The sequence below is a fragment of the Triturus cristatus genome, chromosome 2_1 (genome assembly GCF_964204655.1).
Source record: "Triturus cristatus chromosome 2_1, aTriCri1.1, whole genome shotgun sequence".
NCBI lineage: Eukaryota > Metazoa > Chordata > Amphibia > Caudata > Salamandridae > Triturus > Triturus cristatus.
In genome coordinates this window covers 991,331,864-991,359,392 of record NC_140581.1, presented here as the reverse complement: position 1 = coordinate 991,359,392, position 27,529 = coordinate 991,331,864, and the positions used below count along the sequence as shown (strand labels likewise).

General features: G+C 54.0%; 1 protein-coding gene across 2 annotated transcripts in view; it reads left to right on the top strand.

The window, feature by feature from the left end:
* Window positions 1-27,529, top strand: part of FOCAD (focadhesin) — a 1,730,079-nt gene that overhangs the window by 1,245,392 nt on the left and 457,158 nt on the right. For both annotated transcript variants that reach the window (XM_085634390.1, XM_085634400.1), the window contains exon 39: window positions 12,236-12,351. In XM_085634390.1, the coding sequence (XP_085490516.1) occupies window positions 12,236-12,351 (116 nt within the window). The remainder of the gene's footprint in view (window positions 1-12,235; window positions 12,352-27,529) is intronic.

Below are 27,529 nucleotides of genomic sequence, written 5' to 3'. Positions count from 1 at the left end.
GCACCGTCACCGACGCCGAGGGGTTCTCCGGTGCCAAGGTTATCTCCGGCGCCGAGAGATACTCAGGAGCCTAGGTCATCTTCGCCTGTGCCTACGACCTCACCTGTTTTGGGTCCGACGGCCTTGACGCCGACTCGGCCTTGAGTGGATTTTGACTTAGCCTCTTATCCACCTTTTCCTGGTCCTGGGTCGGATCCCTTGCATGTTCTGAATGAGATGTATGGCATGTTTGTCAGAGCAGCCTATCCAACCGGTGCGCCGTCGGGCCTCGTGGGTTCGCTTGCTTTCAAGTTGGGTGTTACACAACAGTATGCCCAGGCACCCTTCGTGCCTTTTATGCCGACGGTGCCATCTTGGCAGTTTCCGGCTCCGAGGTTCTCGGTGCCGTTTTCTCAGTCTCCGGCGCCATCTGGTGGATCTTCTTCCTCTCGACTTCGATCAGCACCGATGCCTTCATCGGAGGCTCTTCCATCGATGCGGGTGTCTCCAGCACCGCGCTTGGCGCCGCCGACGCCGGTCCTGAAGTTGCGGTCTAGAAGAGAGTCTCTGAGGATGTTGGAAGAGGAAAAGTTTCAGTGGGAGGAAGCTGAAGAAGGCGAAATTGATGAGACTGTGGATGAGTTTGAGGGCCTTCAAGAGGCTAGTGGTCTGGCCACCGCCCAAGAGTGGGAGCTTTATTCTCCAAAGGCCTCTCCTTCTCATGATGTGGTGCCTTATCTGCTGCTGTGATCAGAAAGGCTACTGAACTTTTAGACCTTCAGTTGCCCACGGCTGAAATCAGGCCTAATATTCTTATGGAAGTTTTGCATTCCACATCTTCTGTGATTGAGCCTCTTTTTCCTTTTAATGAGGCTTTGACTGAGCCTATTCTTGAGGTGTGGCAGAAGCCCCTTTCTGCTCCTGCCGTTTCAAGGTCGGTGGCAAGGAGGTACAGGCCTGCTCCTGGTGATCCTGCTTTTCTTTCTGCACATCCTACTCCGAAAAGTTTAGTTGTGCAGGCTTCCTGTTCTAAACAGTCAACGGGATCATTTCCTCAGGCTCCTGCAGACACAGACTCTAAAAAATTGGAACAGTCTGCCTAGAAGATCTTCTCTTCTTCCAGTATGGCGTTGAAATCCACCAATGCAACGTGCTTGTTGGGGAGATATATTCATGCCCTTATGGATTTGGCAAAGCAGTTGGCTCCCAAATTGCCGGATGGTGATCGTGGTTCTTTTTTGGAGGTGCTGGTGGATACGCAGGCTGCAGCTCGTCAGGTCATCCAATCTGGTTTGGATACTGCTGATTCGGTGGCCAGGGTATGGGTTCCTCTATTGCCACTGGAATGCATGCTTGGCTCAGGTCTTCGAGCTTTTCGCCAGATGAGCAGGCTACTCTCCTTAATCTGCCATTCGATGGGTCCAAGCTGTTTGGAGAGAAAGCTGATTGTGCGCTGCAGAGGTTTAAGGACAGTAGAGCCACTGCAAAATCTTAGGGTCTTCAGTCTCAAACCAGAGGTTTTGCATATAAAAGATACTGTGGTTTTGGTAAGGACGCTTCCTTTCGTGGCTGGCAGCAGCCTCGACAGCAAAAGCAACAGGATCCTCTATACAGATCTTACAGAGGAAAGGGCGTAGGTTGTCTGCAAGGTGCATCCCGTCAACTCTCCTCCTCCTCTTCTTCCTCTCCTGCTCCCACTTCTGGTACCACAGTAAAGCAGCTCTCGATCCCCCATCTTGGAGCATGCTGGTTCTGTAGGGGGTCGGGTGTCCAATTTCCTTCAAGATTGGAAATATATCACTTCAGACCTTTGGGTTTTGAATCTTGTGAAAAAATGGGTACGCTCTTCCCTTCCGGGAGTTTCCTCCTTACCTTCCTCGCCAGGGCTGGTGTTCAGAGGATCAATCGTTGCTTCTGCAGCAGGAGGTTCTTGCCTTATTGCAGAAAAGCGCAATAGAGGTGGTTCCGTAGCAGGAAAGGGGTCAGGGTTGCTACTCCCGGTATTTCCTGATTCCCAAGAAGGACGGCAGAGTAAGGCCTATCTTGGACCTCAGGGTCTTGAATTTTTACCTCAAACAGGAAAAATGTTGACCCTAGCCCAGGTTCTTGAAGCGCTGCAACAAGACGACTGGATGGTGTCGATTGACTTGCAGGATGCATATTTTCACATTCCCATCCTGAAGTCCCAAAGGAAGTATCTCCGTTTTACGGTAGGGTCTCAGCACTACACGTTTGCAGTCCTTCCTTTCATCCTTACTTCTGCGCCTCGAGTCTTCACAAAGGTGATGGGGGTGGTGGCAGCTCATCTCAGGAAGTCAGGGGGTTCCTGTTTTCCCCTATCTGGATGACTGGCTGCTCAAAGCAAAGTCGTCGGAGATGGTGCTTCATCATCTGCGCGTGACAGCACAGTTGTTGTTCATCTTGGGCTTCTCGATAAATGTGCCCAAATCTCACAGCGCAACCTGTTCATAGGGGCAGTACTTTGACACGGTTGTGTGTTGAGCTTTTCTGCTTCCGCAAAGGATTCTCGAAATTCAAGAGATGATTCCTTTGTTTCACAATGGAGCGGTTGTTCTAGTCCTGAAGGTCCTCCGCCTGCTCGGTCTGTTCGCTTCCCGCATTCTGTTGGTTAACCATGCATGCTAGCACATGAGGGCTCTCTAGTGGTGCCTCCCCAGTCAGTGGTATCAGCACAACGGAGATCTCAGGGAGTCGGTCAGGATCTCCAGAGACACTGCAGAGGATCTGTCTTGGTGGGGTGTGGAGGACAACCTGTCTCAAGGGAAGCTGTTTCATCTTCCTCCACCGGTGGCCACAGTCATCACGGATGCCTCCACTCTAGGGTGGGGTGCTCATCTGGGGGATCTGGAGATCAAGGGCCTTTGGTCTCCGGAAGAAAGGTTGTTTCACATCAACCTGCTGGAATTGCCGGCGATACGTTTGGCTCTTATGGCCTTTCTTCCCTCCCTTCGCGGTCGGTCGGACGGTCGGTTGAGGTCCTGACGGACAACAATACTGCGATGTGGTATGTAAACAAACAGGGAGGAGTAGGGTCGTATCGTCTCTGCAGAGAGGCTCTGCGACTCTGGTCCTGGGCTCGGGACCATCAGATTTGTGTTATTGCAAATCATCTAGCAGGAGTGTTAAATGTTCCTGCGGACAGTCTCAGTCGGCGCTTTTCGGAAGATCACGAGTGGCGGCTTCATCCGGAGGTGGTCCATCTCATCTTCAAGATGTGGAGATTTCCTCGGTTGGACCTCTTTGCCACTTGCGAGAACGCGCACTGCCCGTCATTCTGCAGTCTCCAGTTTCAGATGCAGGGAGCTTTGGGGGACGCGTTTCTGTTGGAATGCAGTTCTCAGCTCCTTTACGCGTTTTCCCCCATACCCTTGATTCCTCGAGTTCTGAGGAAGATTGGCCAAGACCGGAGCCCAAGTCATATTGATCGCCCCAGATTGGCCAAGAAGGGTGTGGTACACAGATCTACTTCACCTCTCATCGCATCCTCCGCTCTGTCTCCCTTTCAGGGCAGATCTCCTCTCACAGTCACAGGGGCAGGTTCTACACCCCCACCTACAGAGCCTGCACCTTCATGCCTGGACATTGAACGGGGCAACCTGAGTACTTTCTCTCTCCCACCGGATGTGGTGGACGTTATTTTATCTTCCATGAGACACTTCACCAAATCTATTTATTCCTCCAGGTGGTCCAAATTTGTGAAATGGTGTGGAGAGAGGTCCTTTGAAGGCACGTTTGTCTAATGTGCTGAGTTTCTCACTTTCCTTGGCCCAGCAGGGTTGTGCTCTGGCTATGGTTAAAGGTTATTTGTCGACTTTCCTTTGTTTGCTGGACCAGCCATCTTTGTTTAAATCTCCAATTGTTATGAGGTTCATTAAGGGCCTCACTAATAGGTTGCCTCCTATTCCCTTTGTTATGCCTCAGTGGGATTTAAATCTTGTACTCACTTTCCTTATGGGTTCTTCGTTTGAACCTCTTCATAGTTGTCCGTTGAGGCTTCTGTCTTTCAAAACGGTCTTTCAGATCACTAATTCCTCGGCCAGGAGGGTAAGTGAGTATCAGGCTCTTGGTTCCAAACCTCAGTTTTTAACCATTCATGCAGAAAAAATGGTTCTCAGGACCAGGGCTGCTTTCCCGCCTAAGGTGGTTACTCCTTTCCATCTAGGGCAATCCATTACCTTACCTACCTTCTATCCTCCCCCTCACCCTTCCAAGAAGGAGGAGAGACTTCATCGTCTGGATCCTAAGAGAGCTGTCAGTTTCTATCAGGATAGAACCAAGGATCTGAGACTGGACAATCAGCTCTTCGTGGGCTATGTTGGATGTATGAAGGGCAAGGCTTCATTCTTCTGCTTTGGCTAGAGGTGTTCCTGTTGTTGACATTTGTAAGGCAGCAACTTGGGCCTCCCTCCACACCTTCGCGAAGCATTACTGCTTGGATTCGGAGGTTAGGAGGGATGACCATTTTGCACGCTCTGTGCTTCAGGATTTTTTGGTATAGGTTGGTGGACACATTCCTCGGGAGTGGGACTGCTGTCGGATTCAATTCAAAAGGTGAGGAATCCAAAGGGAGATGTATCAATCAGAAGAACAAGTTACTTACCTTCGGTAACGTTTTTTCTGGTGGATACAATATCTGCCTGTGGATTCCTCATTGACCCACCCTCCTCCCCGTTGTCCAACTTTGTATACCAAAGGAGTTATTGGTTATTTGACATGGTTGTTTCCATATGTCTTTTGATTGCTTTGCTATTGGTTTATAGGAAATGCTTTGTTTCTTTAGCTTTTCCTATTTTTCTTTATATACTATGTGTAATTGTGTTTATATTGTATACTGTGTATACTCCAATTTTGTTGTCGGTCCACCCTTTCGCTCGAAGGCACAGGAAAAATGGGTGGAACAGAGGTCAGCACGCCGACGAGGTCTACTTGTGGCTCCGGTGAAGTCATACGGAGTCGCGAGTTGAGCCGTGCCAGTATGACGTCCTCGTCGACGTGGGAGAGCTAGAAAAAGGTTTCCGTGGAATGCTGGCACAGGGGAGAATTCAAAAGGTGAGGAATCCACAGGCAGATACTGTATCCACCAGAAAAAGCGTTACCGAAGGTAAGTAACTTGTTCATCTTGATTGCACATGAAAAATCCGGGTGGGCAAACAACTTTTTGGGGCTATGCGGGTGCAAAGAAAGGTTGGGCCATGCAAAAAAACAAACCATCTCTCGATGGGTCGTTCTTTGCATAAAAATGTGTTATTCCTTGGCAAAAAAGGAACCTTCGATAGGGCTGCGTGCCCACTCCACCAGGGCGACGGTGGCCACTACCGCTTTTTGGCGTGGAGTCTTCCTCAGTGACATCTGTCAGGCAGCTACTTGGGCATCACTGCACACGTTCACCAAGCATTACTGCCTGGATAGTCAAGTCAGAAGAGACGGCTTCTTTGCCCGTTCGGTTCGCCAGGACCTTCTGGTTTGAACTTGGTTCGCAGACCCACCTCCGGGGTTGGTACTGCTGGGGTATCTATTCTAAGGTAAGGATTTTATAACTAATTGTCTATCTCAGATGCTTGCCTTCGGTAACAATATATCTGAAAGAAACACGTTAGTTAGATTCCTCACCTTAGAATATCCCCAGGCGTCAGACTGGATCCGGAAGATTTTTCGTCAGCAATAACCCTTGCGCGTCACTAGGCGTCGTCTGCGGCTCCGCGTCCGTCGTCGGCGTCGTGCGCCGGAATGACGTCGTCGGAGTACTTAGACGCCGCCCTCGCGCGCTGACGTCAGTTCTTCTTTTTTCCACGCCAGTAAGCGCAGATCCGGGAGAGCTACCCCTTTAGTCATTTTTTGACTAACTTTTTTGATCCTTTTTGATCTTGTCTCGACTCCGGTGCCGGTAGGATGCCTGGTTTTAAAGCCTGTGCTGACTGCAACCGCTTGATGTCGGTTACGGACCATCACCGCCGGTGCCTTTACTGCTTGGGCCTCGACCACGACGCGGAGTCGTGTTCGGACTGCAAGGCCCTGACCTCGAAGGCTAGACGGGAGCGGTCCCGTAAGCTTCTCGAGATTCGCCACTCGGCTCCGCGCGCCTCTCGATCCCGGTCCAAGAGGAGGTCCAAGGATCGGTCGCGGAGCCGCAGCCGACGTCACCATCGGTCGTCGAGATCCAAGTCTTCGGGTAAGTCGAAGCATTCCAAGAAGTCGAAGAGACAACACCGCTCTTCGGACTCCCCTCGCCGGTCGCGCGACTCGGCCGAGGGTCAGGGTGGTTCCACCCCCGCGGCTCCGGCAGAGCCGCAGGCGCCGCGCAAGTCCCCATGCCCTCCGGTCCCTGGGACTGACGCGACGCCGGCGGAAGTCAGTGCCTTCCTCTCGGCCATGAGGAGCCTGGCTCCGCCGTCGACGCCCGCTGGCGCGCCTTCGGGCCCCGCGGACCCGACTGGGCTGCCTTGCCTGCCGGCGGCTCCGGCGCCGTTGACGGCTCCGGCCTCGACGCCGCAAGCGCCCGAGGGACCCGTTCCCGAGTCCCCGCCGACGCCGGTCAACCTCGTAACGCCTCCTCTGCCGGCGTCGACACCGGTACCACCCCCGACGCCGACTCCGCTCGACGTCGAGCCCCAGTTCAGCCCCGCTCCGGGCCCGGCGCCGATACGGCGTCGATGGACGCCGCGTTCGGCGCCACTGGAGACACATTATGTCTATCGCCCGGCTCCGCTCCTTCCTCCTGTTTACCAGGAATCGGATGATGGGGACAACTGGGAGGGATCCGAGGATCCTATGGCCCTTCAGGCTCAAATGTCACAGGACTGGGCAGATGAACTGGGGGAGGCCAGTGGCCTGGATACCTCTCCGGACACTGGATTCGTCTCTCCTCCGACTGTGGCTTCGGAGGAGGGCGCTGCTTTCTCTGTGGTGCTGCGCAAGGCGTCCGCAGCCCTTGGGCTCGAGCTGCCTGCCGTGGCTGTGAGGACTAACGTCCTTACTGAGGTGCTTCAGTCTGCAGCAAGCTCCACTGAGCCTCTGCTGCAATTCAATGAGGCCCTCATTGACGTTCTGCAGGGCACCTGGTCCAAGCCCTCCACAGTTCCTCCTGTGGACAGGAACGTCGCCAGGCGCCACCGCCCTGCTCCGGGCGACCCCAGTTTTCTGTCCCAACACCCTACCCCTGAGAGCCTGGTTATCCAGGCCTCTACCTCCCAATCCTCCTTCCCGACCGCCCCGCCGGACCGGGATTCCAAGAGACTGGAACAGTTTGGCAAGAAGCTGTTCTCCTCCCTTAGTTTGGGCCTGCGGTCTTTGAACACCGCCTGTCTCTTGGACCGTTATTCCCACTCTCTGTGGGATGCGGTGGAGGACGTGCTGCCCCTGTGTCCGGAGGAGGTCCGGACACGACTTACCCAGGCTCTGGCCGATGGGAGGGATGCAGCGCGACATGCTATCCGATGTGGGCTTGACACTACGGACTCGCTGGGTAGGGCCATTTCTACCACAGTGGCGCTTAGACGTCACGCCTGGCTGCGGTCCACGTCATTTTCGGGCGATGTCCAGAGCACTCTCATGGACATGCCCTTTGATGGCACTCGCCTTTTTGGCGAGAAAGCGGACAGTGCGCTGAATCGCTTTAAGGACTCCCGGGCTACGGCCAAGTCCTTGGGCCTCTCGGCCCCGCGGTCGCAAACTTCCACCTTTCGCCCCTTTCGTGGCCAAGGAAGGGGTGCCTCCTCACGTGCGCCTAGCCACCAGCCGCAGAACCAACCTGCGCGCGGTCGCGGACGTGGTTTCCGCCGAGGCGGTTCTGGAGGACGATGAGGTCAGCCCACATCCACCCCGGCAGCATCCGCCTCAAAGCCTTCCTAGTCCGAGCTTTCAGGCCCATTCCACGCCAGTGGGCGGCAGAGTTCGCCATCACCTGCTCCACTGGCGGTCCATCACATCGGACAGGTGGGTGCTGCAAATCATCCGAAGGGGCTACTCCCTCCCCTTCGAGACGACCCCTCCAGCCATGCCACTGCAGCACCACCGTATCTCGGGGGATCATTTGAATCTTCTCCACGAGGAAGTTTCGGCCCTCTTGGCCAAGGGGGCCGTCGAGCGCGTTCCGAACCCAGAAGTAGGTCGTGGTTGTTATTCCCACTACTTTCTGGTTCCCAAGAAGGGCAAAGGGGGCCTACGCCCTATCTTGGACCTCCGGAACGTCAATGCCTTCCTCCGGAAGGAAAGGTTCAAGATGTTAACTTTGGCTCAGGTTCTAGCTGCCCTAGACCCTGGAGACTGGATGGTAGCGTTGGACTTGCAGGACGCTTATTTCCACATCCCCGTCCTGCCGGCCCACCGGCGTTACCTGCTGTTCACGGTGGGCCAAGAGCACTTTCAGTTTACCGTGCTCCCCTTCGGCCTCACCAGTGCCCCTCGGGTGTTCACGAAAGTGATGGCGGTGGTCGCAGCTCATCTGCGCAGATCAGGGGTTCCAGTCTTCCCCTATCTCGACGACTGGTTGTTGAAGGCGGGCTCGCCCCAGACAGTCGTCTCCCACCTCCAGACTACGGCGGATCTCCTGCATTTGTTGGGATTTTCCATCAACGTGCCGAAGTCACACTTGAGTCCCTCTCAGAAGCTCCTCTTCATCGGAGCGGTTCTCGATTCGGCGCAGTTCCGGGTCTATCCGCCGGAACAGCGGGTCCGGGATATTCAGGCCCTGATTCCCATCTTTCGGCCTCTATCCTGGGTTTCGGTCAGGCTAGTGTTGCGGCTTCTGGGGCTGATGGCCTCCTGCATCCTACTAGTGCATCACGCCAGGCGGCGCATGCGGGCTCTACAGTGGGACCTGAAGTTTCAGTGGGCCCAGCATCACGGCAACCTGTCCGACCATGTCTTGATCTCGGATGGCACTGCACAGCAGTTGCAGTGGTGGCTCACGGACCGCGATTGGGTCATGGGCAGAAGCCTCTCCCTTCCCCAACCGGAGCATGTCGTAGTGACGGATGCGTCCCTCCTGGGATGGGGTGGCCATATGGGAGAGGCGGAGATCAGAGGCCTCTGGTCTCCGGCGAAGTCTCGTCTCCACATCAACCTGTTGGAGTTGAGAGCGATCCGGCTTGCACTGAAAGCCTTCCTTCCCTCTGTCAGGGGAAGTGTCGTGCAGGTGTTCACGGACAACACCACCGCCATGTGGTATTGCAACAAACAGGGCGGGGTGGGGTCGTGGACCCTTTGTCAGGAGGCTCTGTGCCTCTGGACGTGGCTGGAACACCAGGGCGTCACCCTAGTGGTTCAACATCTGGCGGGCTCTGAACGCCAGAGCAGGCGAACTCAGCCGCCGGTGCATGATGGATCACGAATGGCGTCTGAACTCCGAAGTGGCGCAAGGTCTCTTTCAGCAGTGGGGAGAGCCTTGGTTAGATCTATTCGCCACCGAAGAGAACGCGCAATGTCAGCAGTTCTGCGCGTTGGAATTTCCAAGGCGGCACTCGCTCGGCGACGCTTTTCGTCACGAGTGGAGTTGCGGTCTGTTGTACGCCTTTCCGCCTATACCACTTCTGCCCAGAGTGCTGAAGAAGATCAGGCACGACCGGGCCCAAGTCATCTTGGTGGCTCCGGATTGGGCACGAAGGTACTGGTATCCCGAGCTACTCAGTATGTTGACCGATCCTCCGATACGTCTGCCCCTTCGGGAGGATCTTCTGTCGCAGCAGCAGGGGACGGTCCTCCACCCGAACCTGTCCAGCCTCCACCTCCATGCGTGGAGATTGAGCGGCGGCAGTTGATGCCATTTGACTTGCCTCCTGAAGTCTGTGATATCATTCTGGCAGCCAGGCGTCCCTCCACGAAGACGGTGTACGCCTGCCGGTGGAACAAATTTGTGGCATGGTGCACAGCAAAGGCTTTGGATCCCCTTTCCGCCCCTCTTTCTGAGGTTCTCCCCTTTCTTCTTTCTTTGGCCCGGCAGGGCTCTGCCCTGGGCACCCTGAAAGGTTAACTTGCTGCCATCTCTGCCTTCTTGCGGCTTCCTTATCAGCCTTCTCTTTTCAAGTCCCCTGTAGTTACACGCTTTCTAAAGGGCATTACTCACACGTTCCCTCCTGTCCCTTTTGTAATGCCTCAGTGGGACTTGAATCTTGTTCTCACATTTCTAATGTGCGCTCCCTTTGAGCCTCTTCATAATTGTCCTCTTCGTCTGCTGACGCTTAAGACTGCTTTTCTGGTAGCCATCACCTCGGCTAGACGGGTGAGTGAGCTCCAGGCTTTATCTTCAAAGCCTCCTTTTCTCTCTGTTCATCCGGACAAGGTTGTCCTTCGGCCTCGTCCCTCCTTTCTTCCGAAAGTGGTGACTCCATTTCATCTTGGGCAGTCTGTCACCTTGCCCACCTTCTTTCCGCCTCCACATCCTTCCAAAGAGGAAGAGAGGCTCCACCGTCTGGACCCAAAACGTGCGCTCTCCTTTTATTTGGACCGCACAAAGCAGTTCCGGGTGGACGACCAACTTTTCGTTGGATACGTGGGTGCTAAGAAGGGGAAAGCTGTGCACAAACAGACCATCTCTCGGTGGGTCGTTTTGTGCATCAAAATTTGTTACTCCTTGGCAAAAAAGGACCCTCCTGTTGGGCTGCGCGCCCACTCCACTCGGGCCACAGCGGCTACTACTGCTTTGGGACGGGGTGTCCCTTTGCAGGACATCTCTCAGGCGGCGACGTGGGCTTTGCTACACACGTTTGCCAGGCATTATTGCCTTGACAGCCAAGTCCGGAGGGATGGCTTCTTTGGCCGTTCTGTCCTCCAGGACTTTCTGGTGTGATCTTGGTTCGCAGACCCACCACCGAGGATGGTATTGCTTGGGTATCTATTCTAAGGTGAGGAATCTAACTAACGTGTTTCTTTCAGATGAACAAGTTACTTACCTTCGGTAACGATGTATCTGTAAGAAACATTAGTTAGTTAGATTCCTCACCGACCCACCCATCCTCCCCGTTCTGCGAACTGACATCTAGGGTTAAGGTTATCCTTTTCAGGCCCTTAGATTTTATTTTTGGCACCAGTGTCGGTCTTTGCATGGCTCTGCGTTCCTGGCGCGGAAAGCTATGTACAAGAACTGACGTCAGCGCGCGAGGGCGGCGTCTAAGTACTCCGACGACGTCATTCCGACGCATGACGCCGACGACGGACGCGGAGCGGCAGACGACGCCTAGCGACGCGCAAGGGGTATTGCTGACGAAAAATCTTCTGGATCCAGTCTGACGCCTGGGGATATTCTAAGGTGAGGAATCTAACTAACTAATGTTTCTTACAGATACATCGTTACCGAAGGTAAGTAACTTGTTCATCTGTAAGAGACATATATTAGTTATAGATTCCTTACCGCCCCACCCATCCTCCCCGTTCTGCGAACTGATTTCTAGAGTGAGGGACTCCCCGTGAGGGCGGTTTTTGCACCAGTTGTCAGTGTCTTGCATGGCTCTGCGCTTCTGGCGTGGAAAGTCGTGTACAAAGAACTGACGTCAGCGCGCAGGGATGGCGTCTAAGTAGAGTCCGCGACTTCATCCCGGCGACCACGACGACGGACACAGAGTCAACCAACGCCACCTACCGTCGTGCAGGGGTACTGCTAAGAATTTTTTTTCTGGATCCAGTCTGACGCTTGGGGGTAATTCTAAGGTGAGGAATATTTAACTAATATATGTCTCTTGCAGATATATTGTTACTGAAGGTAAGTAACTTGTTCATTAACAACAGCCTTTTAAGTATTTATATGACTTGAATGATGGAAATATTTGTTTCAGGGTAGCCATGTTTTTATCTTCTATAAATTACCTCCGAGACAATATGAATGATATGGGAGATATACTGAAGTGACCAGAGGAAAATTAGATTCAGATTTGGGGCACTTAACAGTATTTTGCCTACGGATGACAAATTAATTTATATTTAATGTTATTGGTTTTCAAATTTGGCTTAGGGGTTTCCCTTTTAAAAGAAATTGTAGTATCGAATCTGAATTGTTCATTGTATTGATGTATAATATTGTGGTACTTTTATGACTCGTTTTTACGGATCGAATAAAGTTTAAATGAATGAAAGACTCTTACTGTAAGTGAATTAGTTTATGTAATCTTAGATTCAACTAGAGAATCTGGACTTCATATTGATGCATCCGTTAGGCATATATTCAGAAAAACATTTCAATGAATGAAGAGAATTGAGGAACCTAGAACAAACTAACTGAATCTCTGGTTCTTGTCATTCTTTTCAGGGGAAGACATCCAGCAGCACTGCATTGAGCTAGCAGTGACCCAAGCACAGTCCTCCCAGAATGCAGCCATGTTCCTAGGGATGTGGGTGGCACCTCCTCTCGTCTACAGCCTTGGTGTAGGTATCTTGCAATAAGTTGTGGTCTTCACTTCATAGTTGGTATATTACCAGGGCTGTTCATTTTCTGTCCTTTGCTGACAACTAGGTTTTTGTCAGAATGAACATATATTTGTCTACCATGTATTTTTTACATCACTAGTTTAGATCTGCAATGAAATGTAACAAAAAAGAGATTACTATCACCCACTTAATGGCGTTTAATACAAACCCCCTACTGATGAATATTACTTCCAAACGAAATTTACCATGCACTTCTCATTGCAGATTCTGTACAGCAGAAGCCATGTTGGGCATTCTTAGACCAGCTCTGGTACTCTCTGGGTCACTCCCCAAGGGTGGACGCTCATCTTCAGCCTTGGCAGCACCTGCAGTTACAACCCCACTACCTCCAAACTCCACACCTCCTTAGGCCCCAGCCTCTGCATCTACAAATAATGCACAGATAGAGCCTTCAGTAGTCTGGAAAGCACAGTGCTGAATTTGAGCCGGTGATTGCCACTGGGGGGAACCAGCACCTATTTTTGGGGACTGGCACTTATTTTCCCATATCAGATATTTCCTGAATGCAAGAGAGGGGAAAACACACAAACAGGTAAAAAAGGAGGAAGAGAGAGAAGGCAAAAAAATGCCAGTCTTGGTGCCATGTTCGGAGTCACTACTAACACCACCTTCTAATTCATCTAATATTATCCAGGTGGAACGAGAGAGTCATAGCTTGCCTTGAAAAAATGTCTCTTCCTAGGGCCAACAAAATTGTGCGTATGGAGATCTTTGGCTTTGATGCAATAACCATCGTTGATATGGATTATGGGTGAATGTAAAATGATTCTGAGGCTGACAATCTGTTTTGCTGTTTGCTCCTTCTTATACCAATATTGGCCTCATGTTGATTTACAAAATTCCACTAGTTTGGACACCTCTTCAGAAGGAAGCTTCCTTCTTGAAAACAGTAGCTTGAAAAGCCATATAAACTCTGCAACTGATTTTGCCATCTGAGCAACAAAACGAATATTTTGATGGAAATCTCCAAACTGCTTTGCCAGTCAGACCTTGCTACGATTTAATAAGGCACTACTTGAATTTGTCTTGGCTGCCTGGAAAAAGCCCATCTCAGGCCCAGCAGTCCATAAACAAATTGTCAAATACAATAGACCTGCTTCGGGAGACCAAGCCCCCCCACGCACACACAGACATGCACACTCTTCACTAGAGAGTATAGTGGTGCAGGTTTCATCTCCCAAACAGAACTCATATAACTTTTCTACAACATAGAGAATCTATTAAAATGGATACCATGTACTGGATCTTTTTTGCTTTGGGCAGTGTCGCTCTTCATACGTCGATTGACCCATGCCTATTAGGGTGTTATGCCCCTGCCTTGCAGTAATTGGAAAAACTGCAGTTTGGTATCCCATCCGACTGGACCACATGAAAAAGCCATTTTGCTATTTGGTGAAGCTTGGATTTCGCAGATGCCATAGCTCGGTACATGAGCATTGTTGTCACACTACACTGCCATGCCTAGATGTGTTCAACTGGCCTTTCGACAGATGTCCGGTCATCTCTGGACATGCCCTTCGATGGCGAATAGCTTCTTAGAGAGAAAGGCAGCTCCTCCTTGGAACGCTTAAAGAATAGAAGCACTACAACCTGGTTGCTGGACCTGACCTCACAAGCGAAGCAGTTCCATCAGCAATGCAACGTATTTAGGGGCTATTTCTGATCTCTCAACCAGGTCAGACACATCAGCAAGGTACTGCTCCTTTCGTGACAGTAGTGGATAAAAGCTGGAGAAGCAGATTCTCTCTTCTGCCAGCCTTGCAGCCTTAAAATATCTCTAAGACCCCTACCCAACTCTCTCTCCTCCATCTCCTAATGGAGGGTCGGGGGTCCACTTATCAGCCTTTTAGAGGCCATCAGTATAGGCCTCTGTGGTGGTTTGCACCCTAACCTTTCTCTCCATCCCTCCAGACTGCCCTCCTTCTGTAACACCGTGCTCTCCAGCACATGCCTCAATTCTGGAGGTGAAGGACCTTGTTCTGCTGAACAGAGGGGCCATAAAGCTGGTGCCTCTGGAAGTAAAGGGCATGGGATTCTATTCCCTTTACTTCTTGTTTGCCAAATTGGATTGCGGTACGAGGACCATTCTGGATCTCTGCTTAACTTAACTTCCTGATTCCAACATATAGGATGACCTTCATAGGTGCTGATGGAGTGACCTTTCCGATCTCAAGGTGGGTCACCGGTTCAGCCCTCTGCAAGTGTAGGCTATTGTGGTCACAGATGACTCCTATATGGAGTGGGTAACCAACTGTTGGTGTGTAGCCAAGTACTCCTTGTCATGGGGGTCTTTCTGCTGCCCATCTGAGGGAGCTCTGCTCAAAACAACAAGACTGCCTATTACATAAACAAGCATGGTTGTGTGGGATTATGGCAGATGATTCACCTGTGGAACTTTATGCAGTGAAGGAGAATTTTGACAGTTGTGACCTATCTGGCAGTCTCTCAGAGTGAGAGCATACACTCTTATTCAACTCTCCTTATTGGATCATAGGTGGGAGCTGCACTCCAAATTGACAGAGGCAATCTTCTCCAGATTTCACTTTACATTCCTCACTTCTTTGGGCGATGATCAGGCACAGCTGTTCCTGATCACCCCAGATTAGGCAAGGAGAAACTGGTACATTCCTCAGCCCCTTCCTCTGCCGTACAGGGTGGACCTGATGTCACAGTGGAATAGTCCAGGGCTCCACCTCAATCCACGAATGCTGTGTCTACACACATGGACATTGAATGGTGCTGGCTAGAGTCCTTTTGCCTCCCTGGTGGAAGTTGGGGCATTGTTTTGTCTGCCAGAAATCTCACTATGAAGTCCACTTATGCAGGTTGCTGGAACATGTTGTTGCAATTGACATGAGTCTTAAGGCTTGAATCACTATAAGTCACGTCACAGAGGCTGGCAGTGGCTGCAGTCCAGGGTTACCTGGCTACCCTGTCTGCTTTCATGCATCACTCTGATTACTAGTTGTTTAGGTCACCTTTAGTGATACGTTTTCTGAAAGGTTTGCTTTACACGTTTCCTCACACTGTGTTCATTGTACACGTGTTCATTGTTCTTCACTGGGATTTTAACCTTGTATTGACTTTCGTGCTGGTATTTCCATTCAAGCCAATGCACAGTTCTCCAGTAAGAAAGACTTCTTATTATGAAGATACTAGGGTTAGTTGAAAATGCTTAAGACCCTTTCAGTTTGCCAGGCATTCACAGTGTTTTACCTCTTCAGACTGGTCCTGCAATCTGATAGACACTACTAGCCGCAGATTCCTTCACGTAGAATTATCCTCAGGCGTGAGACTGGATCCGGAAACTTTTTGCCACAGCATCCCTGCGCGCCAGGGGGCGGGGCGACACCACGCGACTCCGCCTAGGTGTCGACCGTGTACGTGACATCAGCGAGGTCACATAAGCCCCACCCGGCATGCCTACGTCAGTTTTTTCCTTTTCCGTGTGCAAAGGGGATACGGTCTTGCTACGGGCCTGTTTCGGGCCCTTTTTTCTCTTCATCATTGTCCTTCTTGGAACAGTGTGCGAATGCCTTCAGGCTTTACTTCAGGCTTTAAAGCTTGCACGTCGTGTGGGCGTCTTATGTCGGTGACGGACCCTCATCGCATTTGTATGTGGTGATGGGGAAGGATCACGGCACCACGGATTGCGAGGTGTGCCAACAGTTGAAGCCGAAGTTGCGGCGGGAGCGCCGAATGAAACTTCTCTCGGTGCGTCTCTCCAGGTCGACCTCCTCCCCTCGATCAGCCTCGGCAGACGGCTTCAGTACGGCCGTGGTCGTCGTCATCGCCCTTCCCTGATGTCGCGTAAGCGTGGCTCACCGGTGGGTAAGTGTCGCAGTCTGTCCCCGGGGGCCGGGTTTCGGTTTCGGCCTGCCGGGGGCATGGACTCTGCGCGGGTGATGCGGCCCGCGTGTCCTCCTACCCACCGTTTCCCGGTGATGGAGCATCGAGAGTCCAGATGGAGACATACACGGCAGCTTTGCAGGCCTCGCTGGTGTCTCCTCCTTCCCCTCCTGGGGCGTCAGCGGTTCCCTTGCCTTGCGCTGGGGCTTCCCCGGCGGCTCCGGCCCCGGCACTGACTGGGTCGGATCCAGGCTTAGAGGATGTGGTGCTGTTGGGGTGAGGCTCCTCTGGGGTCCCTCCTTAACGCCACGGCATCTCTGCCTCGCCGCAAACTCCCGCGGGAGCCCCTGTGGTGTCGTGTGAGGTCGCTGGGGCTCGGGTTGCATCCCCGGGCCCTTCTCTGACCCTTGACAAGGTGTCTAAGGTGGAGGTGGCGCCGCTACGGCGCCAGCGACTGCTGGACGGGGCGGCGCCTCATGGGTCAGTGGACTCTCTTCATCCCGCTCTGGGCCGAGGCTGGGCACGCACCCCTCGCCCTCCTCCGGGGCTTTCTCGTCCATCCACGCAGGCGGCTGCCTTGTCAGAGGGCGAGTCGGAGGTTGGGTCTGCCCTGGCGGCGCCGCGTGGCTCGCCGGACCACCTCTGTCGTATACTGGGACGAGGCTGGCGGAGGGCTTTGTGTCACTTCCCTGGTCCTTCTCGTCCCTCCATGCAGGCGGCTGCCTCGGAGGAGGTTGAGTCGGCGCCATTCCGACGCCGTCCCTTGTCCACTGGGACTCCGGCCCGCTCCGGTCCCTGGCGCGGTGTGACTTCGAGGAGCCCTATCCAGCGTCTCCTTCGGCGCAGGCTGGCGTTACCGCTCTGCCTCAGGCAGTGAACTCTACGGCTCCTGACGGGCGTCGAGTTGCGGATTCGTCTTCGGACGCTCCCTCTTCTCCGGAGGCGGCCTGCATATTGGTGTCGTCCTCCCCGTAAACTGGCCGCGAGTGGTGTCTTTTTCACCTGCATCGTCGGAGGGTGGCTCCTCGCTGTTTCTGAGGCCGCGGTGTTCGCCGGAGGAGCGGCAGGTCCCCCATTCCTCAGCTCCTCCTGCCTTCCAGGTCTGGCCCCTGCCCGTTCCGCTTGGCTTGGGGGACGGTGCCTTAGTCTGCAGCCGTTGCCTACGGAGGATCTGCTTTCTCCGCCGCAGGGCCCTACAGAGGCGGGTGCGGCCTTTGCTCACGCGGTGTCCACGGCTGTGGATATTCTGCACATGGGTGACCCGATTGCTCATTTTCCGATGGATCATCTCTTGGAGGTTCCCCATCAGGGCTCTGGTGGATGGGAGATCTTGCTTCCCTTTGAGGGTTCGCTCCTTTCGTCCCTGACGGGGGCTTGGGGGCATCCTGCGTAAGGGAATCCGGTGCCTCAGCATCTTCTACACCGGCACCTTCCGGCACCGCGTGACCCTGCGTGTCTTTCCGTCCACCCCTCTGCCGCCAGTCCTCTTTTGTGGACTGCCTTTCCCTCCCTGCCGCCGCTGTTGACTCCGCCCACCCGGGAGGCCCGCTGGCTGGACTCTTGGGAGCGCAACATGTTTGCCTCGACCAGCGCAGCCCTGCGGGCACTGAACACTTTGTGTGTCCTGGCTAGGGCCTCCTCTTGTCTGTGGGACTCGGTTGAGTCTTTGGGGGTCCGCAGCTTCTCAGGAGACTGTTCAAGTGGACTTAAGGCGTCATGCCTTGGATGGCCGGGAGCTAGCGGCGTTTATCCTTCACAACGCTCTGGACATCTCGGAGGTACTAGGCCGGGCCATGGCTTCCTCTGTCGCTCTCCGTCGCCATGCTTGGCTTCGGGACGGAGTCTTCCCCGAAAATATTCGGGAGAGGCTCATTGATCTCCCATTTGATGGTAGCCTGTTGCCCCAGCTGACTCCGCCATCCAAAGGTTCCTGGCGGTGCTCCGTCCTCCTCCTCCCCCTTATACTCCTCCTCCTCCCCCTTCTCCTCCTCAGTGATTGAGGAGTTGAGCTGGTTCTGGGCCTTCTTGGGACGGTCGCTCTTGCGGTGGTGTGTGTTTTCTGGCCATCTAGTCCTCCTTGTAGGGACTATGGAAATATTGGCTGCTGGACGGCCCTTGTTCACTGTGGTGTGTTTTTTGCTAGAACTGTTATGCAGACTTGGCCCGGAGATTAGGCCTTCTGTTTTTCTTTGGGCTGCTTGTCAAGCCATTCGCGGGGTGTTTTTCCTGTGGCTCTTTTGTTTTTCCTCTGTTGCGGAAGTTCTTCCAAAGAGGGTTCCCATTTCATGGGACTTAACGTACCCTATGTGGGGTAGTGGTAGCTGTTATACAGCTTGCGCTCTGCTGGGGGGTTCTGGTGGCCCTTTTGGTGCTTGTTCTCCGTGGCGTGTCTGTATGCTGCTTTGCTTCTTGAGGGCGTGTGCGCGCCCCCTCATGGGGGTGTGTCCGGCCCTTTCCTCTCTTCCTGCTTGGGATGATTCTGTGCCCTCCCTTGTCAGGTGTTGCCCACTTGGTCTTCCTGGGGCCCTGGGCTGTTTTTTCTTGTTTCTGGCGGCTTGTCTGTTAGCGCCGCTCTGGCTGGCCTGTTGCTTTCCATCTGGTGTGGCCTAGCCTTCTTTTCACTCATTTCCTTGGGCCTTCTGGACTCTCCCCCTGGCTTTGAAGGGACGCTTCTTGCCTTGAAGGGGTGTGGGGTACTTCGGCCTCTGGCCTGGCCCTTGGTTCCTCTATTGTGAGTGTTAAGGCCCCCCCTTTTCTTCTTCTTCTTCCTCCATCCCTCTGGGGTCGGTGGTGTTCTGCTTGTAAGGGGCTCCTCTTGCCTGGGAGGGGCCGGGTTATTGCCTGGTCCGCAAGTCTAGTCCCCTGTGTGACCCTCTGTCCTGTTATGGCTCGGGGGGTCCTTTCGCAGACCCTCCTTCCCCGTGGGTATTGCTAGGGTATCTATTGTTCGTGAATGAATCTGCGGCTAGTAGTCTCTATCAGATGTACGAGTTACTTACCTTCGATAACGATGTATCTGGTAGAGACGATTCTAGCCGCAGATTCCTTCACGGCCCGCCCTTCCTCCCCGTTCTGCGAGGACCCGTGGGTTGGTCTCGGCACTCGCCTCCTGGTGGGGGCTGTGTCTCTTGTGAGTGCATTCCTTTGCTCTTGCCGGGTTTCTCCGTCTTGTTGCTGTTCCTCCCTCCCTTGGTTCTCTGGAGGGTGGGGTTATGGTGCTCCTATGTCCCGCTACTCGGGCTGCTCCAGGTTTTGGGGGGGTTTTACCTTCAATCTCTGCCCTCCCGCCTTTCCTCTGCTGCTGGGGGTCACTGCCCCTCTGCCGTCCTCTGTCTGGGGGTCACCTGGCCATGCCCTGCCCTTGTTCCTTGGAGGATGGTTGCCCTCTGTGCTGGGGTGGCTTGGAGGGTTGTTGTTGTTGTTGTCCTGTCTGTTCTGGGACTGGCACCCCTTCCCTATTTCCGGGTGGGGGTTGTAGGCCTGCTACAGGTGTCCTGCCTTTACATATGTTCCCTGTCTCCGAGGGGGAGGGAAGGGAAGGCGGATCGCATGCTGGTAGGGTGGCTGTTCGGAGCTCTGCTCTATTCTTTGTTCCGCCCCTGCCTTTGGAGGCTGCAGTGTTGCACCGCTCCTTATGGTGTTGCTTGTCTCCCTTCCTTGTTTCTACTCTCTCGCACACTGTTCCCCTGCTCCCACAGTTTGCCTGGTGGCTCCGCGTTGGGCCGCGGAAAAGTTCTCCGAAGAAAACTGACATAGGCCTGCCGGGTTGGGACTTATGGGACCTCGCTGACGTCACGTACGCGGACAACTCCTAGGCGGAGTCGCGTGGTGTCACCCTGCCCCCTGGCGCGCAGGGATGCTGTAGCACAATGTTTCCGGATCCAGTCTCATGCCTGGGGATAATTCTACGTGAAGGAATCTGCAGCTAGAATCGTCTCTACCAGATACATCTGAAAGAAACACGTTAGTTAGATTCCTCACCTTAGAATATCCCCAGGCGTCAGACTGGATCCGGAAGATTTTTCGTCAGCAATACCCCTTGCGCGTCGCTAGGCGTCGTCTGCGGCTCCGCGTCCGTCGTCGGCGTCGTGCGCCGGGATGACATCGTCGGAGTACTTAGACGCCGCCCTCGCGCGCTGACGTCAGTTCTTCTTTTTTCCGCGCCAGTAAGCACAGATCCGGGAGAGCTACCCCTTTAGTCAATTTTTGACTAACTTTTTGATCCTGTCACTCGACACCGGTGCCGGTAGGATGCCTGGGTTTAAAGCCTGTACGGACTGTAACCGATTGATGTCGGTTACGGACCATCACCGCCGGTGCCTGTACTGCTTGGGCCTCGACCACGACGTGGAGTCGTGCTCGGATTGTAAGGCCCTGACCTCGAAGGCTAGACGGGAGCGGTCCCATAAGCTTCTCGAGATTCGCCACTCGGCTTCGCGCGCCTCTCGATCCCGGTCCAGGAGGAGGTCCAAGGATCGGTTGCGGAGCCGCAGCCGACGTCACCATCGGTCGTCGGGATCCAAGTCTTCGGGTAAGTCGAAGCATTCGAAGAAGTCCAAGAGGCGACATCGCTCTTCGGACTCCCCTCGCCGGTCGCGCGACTCGGCCGAGGGTCAGGGTGGTTCCACCCCCGCGGCTCCGGCGGAGCCGCAGGCGCCGCGCCCGTCCCCATACCCTCCGGTCCCTGGGACTAACGCGACGCCGGCGGAAGTCAGTGCCTTCCTCTCGGCCATGAGGAACCTGGCTCCGCCGTCGGCGCCCGCTGGTGCGCCTTCGGGCCCCGCGGACCCGACTGGGCTGCCTTGCCTGCCGGTGGCTCCGGCCCCGGCGCCGTTGACGGCTCCGGCCTCGACGCCGCAAGCGCCCGAGGGACCCGTTCTCGAGTCCCCGTCGACGCCGGTCGACCTCGTCACGCCTCCTCCGCCGGCGTCGACACCGGTACCACCTCCGACGCCGACGTCGACTCCGCTCGACGTCGAGCCCCAGTTCAGTCCCACTCCGGGCCCGGCGCCGGTCCGGCGTCGATGGACGCCGATATCGACGCCGCTAGAGACACATTATGTCTACCGCCCGGCTCCGTTACTTTCTCCTCTATACCAGGAGTCGGATGATGGGGACAACTGGGAGGGATCTGAGGATCCTATGGCCGCTCAGGCTCAACTGTCTCAGGACTGGGCAGATGAACTGGGGGAGGCCAGTGGCCTGGATACCTCTCCAGACACTGGATTTGTCTCTCCTCCGACTGTGGCTTCAGAGGAGGGCGCTGCTTTCTCTGTGGTGCTGCGCAAGGCGGCCGCAGCCCTTGGGCTCGAGCTGCCTGCCGTGGCTGTGAGGACTAACGTCCTTACCGAGGTGCTTCAGTCTGCAGCAAGCTCCACTGAGCCTCTGCTGCAATTCAATGAGGCCCTCATTGACGTTCTACAGGGCACCTGGTCCAAGCCCTCCACAGTTCCTCCTGTGGACCGGAACGTCGCCAGGCGCCACCGCCCTGCTCCGGGCGACCCCAGTTTCCTGTCCCAACACCCTACCCCTGAGAGCCTGGTTATCCAGGCCTCCACCTCCCAATCCTCTTTCCCGACCGCCCCGCCGGACCGGGATTCCAAGAGACTAGAACAGTTTGGCAAGAAGCTGTTTTCTTCCCTTAGTTTGGGCCTGCGGTCTTTGAACACCGCTTGTCTCTTGGACCGTTATTCCCACTCTCTGTGGGATGCGGTGGAGGACGCGCTGCCCCTGTGTCCGGAGGAGGTCCGGACACGACTTACCCAGGCTTTGGCCGATGGGAGGGATGCCGCGCGACATGCTATACGTTGTGGGCTTGACACCACGGACTCGCTGGGTAGGGCCATTTCTACCACAGTGGCGCTTAGACGTCACGCCTGGCTGCGGTCCACGTCATTTTCGGGCGATGTCCAGAGCACTCTCATGGACATGCCGTTTGATGGCACTCGCCTGTTTGGCGAGAAAGCGGACAGTGCCCTGAACCGCTTTAAGGACTCCCGGGCTACGGCCAAGTCCTTGGGCCTCTCGGCCCCGCGGTCGCAACCATCCGCTTTTCGCCCCTTTCGTGGCCAAGGAAGGGGTGCCTCCTCACGTGCGCCTAGCCACCAGCCGCAGAACCAACCTGCGCGCGGTCGCGGACGTGGTTTCCGCCGAGGCGGATCTGGAGGACGACGAGGTCAGCCCACATCCACCACGGCAGCATCCGCCTCAAAGCCTTCCTAGTCCGAGCTTTCAGGCCCATTCCATGCCAGTGGGCGGCAGAGTTCGCCATCACCTGCTCCACTGACGGTCCATCACATCGGACAGGTGGGTGCTGCAAATCGTCCGAAGGGGCTACTCCCTCCCCTTCGAGACGACCCCTCCAGCCATGCCACCGCAGCACCACCGTATCTCGGGGGATCATTTGAATCTTCTCCACGAGGAAGTTTCAGCCCTCTTGGCCAAGGGGGCCGTCGAGCGCGTTCCGAGTCCAGAAGTGGGTCGTGGTTGTTATTCCCACTACTTTCTGGTTCCCAAGAAGGGCAAAGGGGGCCTGCGCCCTATCTTGGACCTTCGGAACGTCAATGCCTTCCTCCGGAAGGAAAGGTTCAAGATGTTGACCTTGGCTCAGGTTCTAGCTGCCCTAGACCCCGGAGACTGGATGGTAGCGTTGGACTTGCAGGACGCATATTTCCACATCCCCGTCCTGCCGGCCCACCGGCGTTACCTGCGGTTCACGGTGGGCCAAGAGCACTTTCAGTTTACCGTGCTCCCCTTCGGCCTCACCATTGCCCCTCGGGTGTTCACGAAAGTGATGGCGGTGGTCGCAGCTCATCTGCGCAGATCAGGGGTTCCAGTCTTCCCCTATCTCGACGACTGGTTGTTGAAGGCGGGCTCGCCCCAGGCAGTCGTCTCCCACCTCCAGACTACGGCGGATCTCCTGCATTTGCTGGGGTTTTCCATCAACGTGCCGAAGTCACACCTGAGTCCCTCTCAGAAGCTCCTCTTCATCGGAGCGGTTCTCGATTCGGCGCAGTTCCGGGTCTATCCACCGGAACAGCGGGTCCGGCATATACAGGCCCTGATTCCCATCTTTCGGCCTCTATCCTGGGTTTCGGTCAGGCTAGTGTTGCGGCTTCTGGGGCTGGTGGCCTCCTGCATCCTACTAGTGCATCACGCCAGGCGGCGCATGCCGGCTCTGCAGTGGGACCTGAAGTTTCAGTGGGCCCAGCATCACGGCAACCTGTCCGACCATGTCTTGATCTCGGAGGGCACTGCACAGCAGTTGCAGTGGTGGCTCACGGACCGCGATTGGGTCATGGGCAGAAGCCTCTCCCTTCCCCAACCGGAGCATGTCGTAGTGACGGATGCGTCCCTCCTGGGATGGGGTGGCCATATGGGAGAGGCGGAGATCAGAGGCCTCTGGTCTCCGGCGGAGTCTCGTCTCCACATCAACCTGTTGGAGTTGAGAGTGATCCGGCTTGCACTGAAAGCCTTCCTTCCCTCTGTCAGGGGAAGTGTCGTGCAGGTGTTCACGGACAACACCACCGCCATGTGGTATTGCAACAAACAAGGCGGGGTGGGGTCGTGGACCCTTTGTCAGGAGGCTCTGCGCCTCTGGACGTGGCTGGAACACCAGGGCGTCACCCTAGTGGTTCAACATCTGGCGGGCTCTCTGAACGCCAGAGCAGACGAACTCAGCCGCCGGTGCATGATGGATCACGAATGGCGTCTGAACTCCGAAGTGGCGCAAGGTCTCTTTCAGCAGTGGGGAGAGCCTTGGTTAGATCTATTCGCCACCGAAGAGAACGCGCAATGTCAGCAGTTCTGCGCGTTGGAATTTCCAAGGCGGCACTCGCTCGGCGACGCTTTTCGTCACGAGTGGAGTTGCGGTCTGTTGTACGCCTTTCCGCCTATACCACTTCTGCCCAGAGTGCTGAAGAAGATCAGGCACGACCGGGCCCAAGTCATCTTGGTGGCTCCGGATTGGGCACGAAGGTACTGGTATCCCGAGCTACTCAGTATGTTGACCGATCCTCCGATACGTCTGCCCCTTCGGGAGGATCTTCTGTCGCAGCAGCAGGGGACGGTCCTCCACCCGAACCTGTCCAGCCTCCACCTCCATGCGTGGAGATTGAGCGGCGGCAGTTGATGCCATTTGACTTGCCTCCTGAAGTCTGTGATATCATTCTGGCAGCCAGGCGTCCCTCCACAAAGACGGTATACGCCTGCCGGTGGAACAAATTTGTGGCATGGTGCACAGCAAAGGCTGTGGATCCCCTTTCCGCCCCTCTTTCTGAGGTTCTCCTCTTTCTTCTTTCTTTGGCCCGGCAGGGCTCTGCCCTGGGCACCCTGAAAGGTTATCTTGCTGCCATCTCTGCCTTCTTACGGCTTCCTGATCAGCCTTCTCTTTTCAAGTCCCCTGTAGTTACACGCTTTCTAAAAGGCATTACTCACACGTTCCCTCCTGTCCCTTTTGTAATGCCTCAGTGGGACTTGAATCTTGTCTTGACATTCCTGATGTGCGCTCCCTTCGAGCCTCTTCACTATTGTCCTCTTCGTCTTCTAACTCTTAAGACTGCTTTTCTGGTAGCCATCACCTCGGCTAGACGGGTGAGTGAGCTCCAGGCTTTGTCTTCAAAGCCTCCCTTTCTGTCTGTTCATCCTGACAAGGTTGTCCTTCGGCCTCGTCCCTCCTTTCTTCCGAAAGTGGTGACTCCATTTCATCTTGGGCAGTCTGTCACCTTGCCCACCTTCTTTCCGCCTCCGCATCCTTCCAAAGAGGAAGAGAGGCTCCACCGTCTGGACCCAAAACATGCGCTCTCCTTTTATTTGGACCGCACTAAGCAGTTCCGGGTGGACGACCAACTTTTCGTTGGATATGTGGGTGCTAAGAAGGGGAAAGCTGTGCACAAACGGACCATCTCTCGGTGGGTCGTTTTGTGCATCACTCCTTGGCAAAAAAGGACCCTCCTGTTGGGCTGCGCGCCCATTCTACTCGGGCCACAGCGGCTACTACTGCTTTGGGACGGGGTGTCCCTTTGCAGGACATCTGTCAGGCGGCAACGTGGGCTTCGCTACACACGTTTGCCAGGCATTATTGCCTTGACAGCCAAGTCCGGAGGGATGGCTTCTTTGGCCGTTCTGTCCTCCAGGACTTTCTGGTGTGATCTTGGTTCGCAGACCCACCACCGGGGATGGTATTGCTTGGGTATCTATTCTAAGGTGAGGAATCTAACTAACGTGTTTCTTTCAGATGAACAAGTTACTTACCTTCGGTAACGATGTATCTGTAAGAAACATTAGTTAGTTAGATTCCTCACCGACCCACCCATCCTCCCCGTTCTGCGAACTGACATCTAGGGTTAAGGTTATCCTTTTCAGGCCCCTAGATTTTATTTTTGGCACCAGTGTCGGTCTTTGCATGGCTCTGCGTTCCTGGCGCGGAAGGCTATGTACAAGAACTGACGTCAGCGCGCGAGGGCGGCGTCTAAGTACTCCGACGACGTCATCCCGGCGCACGACGCCGACGACGGACGCGGAGCCGCAGACGACGCCTAGCGACGCGCAAGGGGTATTGCTGACGAAAAATCTTCCGGATCCAGTCTGACGCCTGGGGATATTCTAAGGTGAGGAATCTAACTAACTAATGTTTCTTACAGATACATCGTTACCGAAGGTAAGTAACTTGTTCATCATTACCGAAGGCAAGTAACTCGTACATCTTGCCCAGAGTGGCTTGGTTCTTTCATATGGCCTAGTTTATAGCTCTTGTGACTTCTTTCCTCCCTCTCATTCCACCAAGGTGGAAAACAGACTGAATACAAGGCGTGCATTCTTGTACTATTCTGATGAGAGAGACTGTGACAAACTAACCTTTTTGTGTGAGGTTCTGGTAGGTATCAAGAAGGCTATGCGTTGCCAAGAAAGTCCCAATGAAGGGCATTCGTGCCCACTCCTCAGCTCTCACTGAGGGTTCCTGATGCTAACATCTGCAGAGCAGCCATGTGGTCACCTTTTTGTACTTTAGTACTTCCTCACAGCCCTTGCACAGAGTGACAGCTACTTTGCCAAGACTGTACTATATGACTTCCTTAGTTAATTGGCACTACTGATACCCACCTACTGCCGCTTTTACATTGGGACTCATTCCTAAAGTGAGAAATCTGCAGGAAGAGGTACTCATCAGAAGTGAATGTTACTTACCTTTGGGAAAGATACTTCTGGTGGACACATACACTTTCTGCAGATTCCTCACTTCTTCTTTCCTTTCCTGATAAGACATGTGCTGTAAATGATAAGATTCCAAGATATGCAAATTTATTATGTGCTGTTATTGTCACTGCTGTTGATGCTCTCAGTAGCTCTCTCACTGGGGTGTCTGGAAGTAACATCAGCGTACAGGCTTGCACCTATAATATGTTACTGGTGTCTTGCCTGGTAGGTAGAGTCGCACTGCACCCACCTTGTGGTGTTTCAGAACTGCTGTTGGGAAAAAGCTTCTCCCAACCAGTCTGATGCCTGGGGAATATTCTTAAAGTAATGAATATGCAGTAAGATTATGTATCCACCAGAAATATTGTTGCAAAGGTAAGAAGCTTTTACAACACTGCTCTGCCCTATCTCTGTGAATCCCTAGGTGAGTGGTGTGAACTCTACCACAAGATTAAGTACAAAAAAAAAGAACATGGGAGTGTCCGACAGGCCCTTCATGTTACTCTGTGTCTCAGCAATGTTTCAGTGTATCCTAGGCACTATCTGTTCAAACACTTTCGTCTGGACATCTACTCGCAGTATTTAAATGTTGTCTCAACATGACTATACCAATAAAGTGAGAAAATATCACCCAATATCTTCCCTAGCATTGCACAGTGAGAGTACTCAATTGGCACGCTCAGTGTGGTTATAATTTCTCCACTGCTGAGATGGGGTGATGTTGCTGGAGGCACAAGTTTTATTTCCGTGGAGGAAGGCCTTCATATTCCCACTGTAACACTCATTTGTGGCCATTTATCAGGCACTGTGTGACTGCTGCATTATGCATTGTGGGGCCTATTTGCAAACTGCATTTTGTAATACATTTAGTTTTACTAAAATAGTTCTACTAACAACCTACAAAATGGAATCCACTAACCTGCATGTGGAGTGCAAACCCTATGCCTCTTGTATTTTTTTATGTGTGGCGATCTCAACCCGACTGCTGAAGCCTCAAATTACCCAAACTGTAGTAAATGTACTCTGGCTCACACCTGGAGTACGCCCAGCACCACGCATGTTCAAACAATGA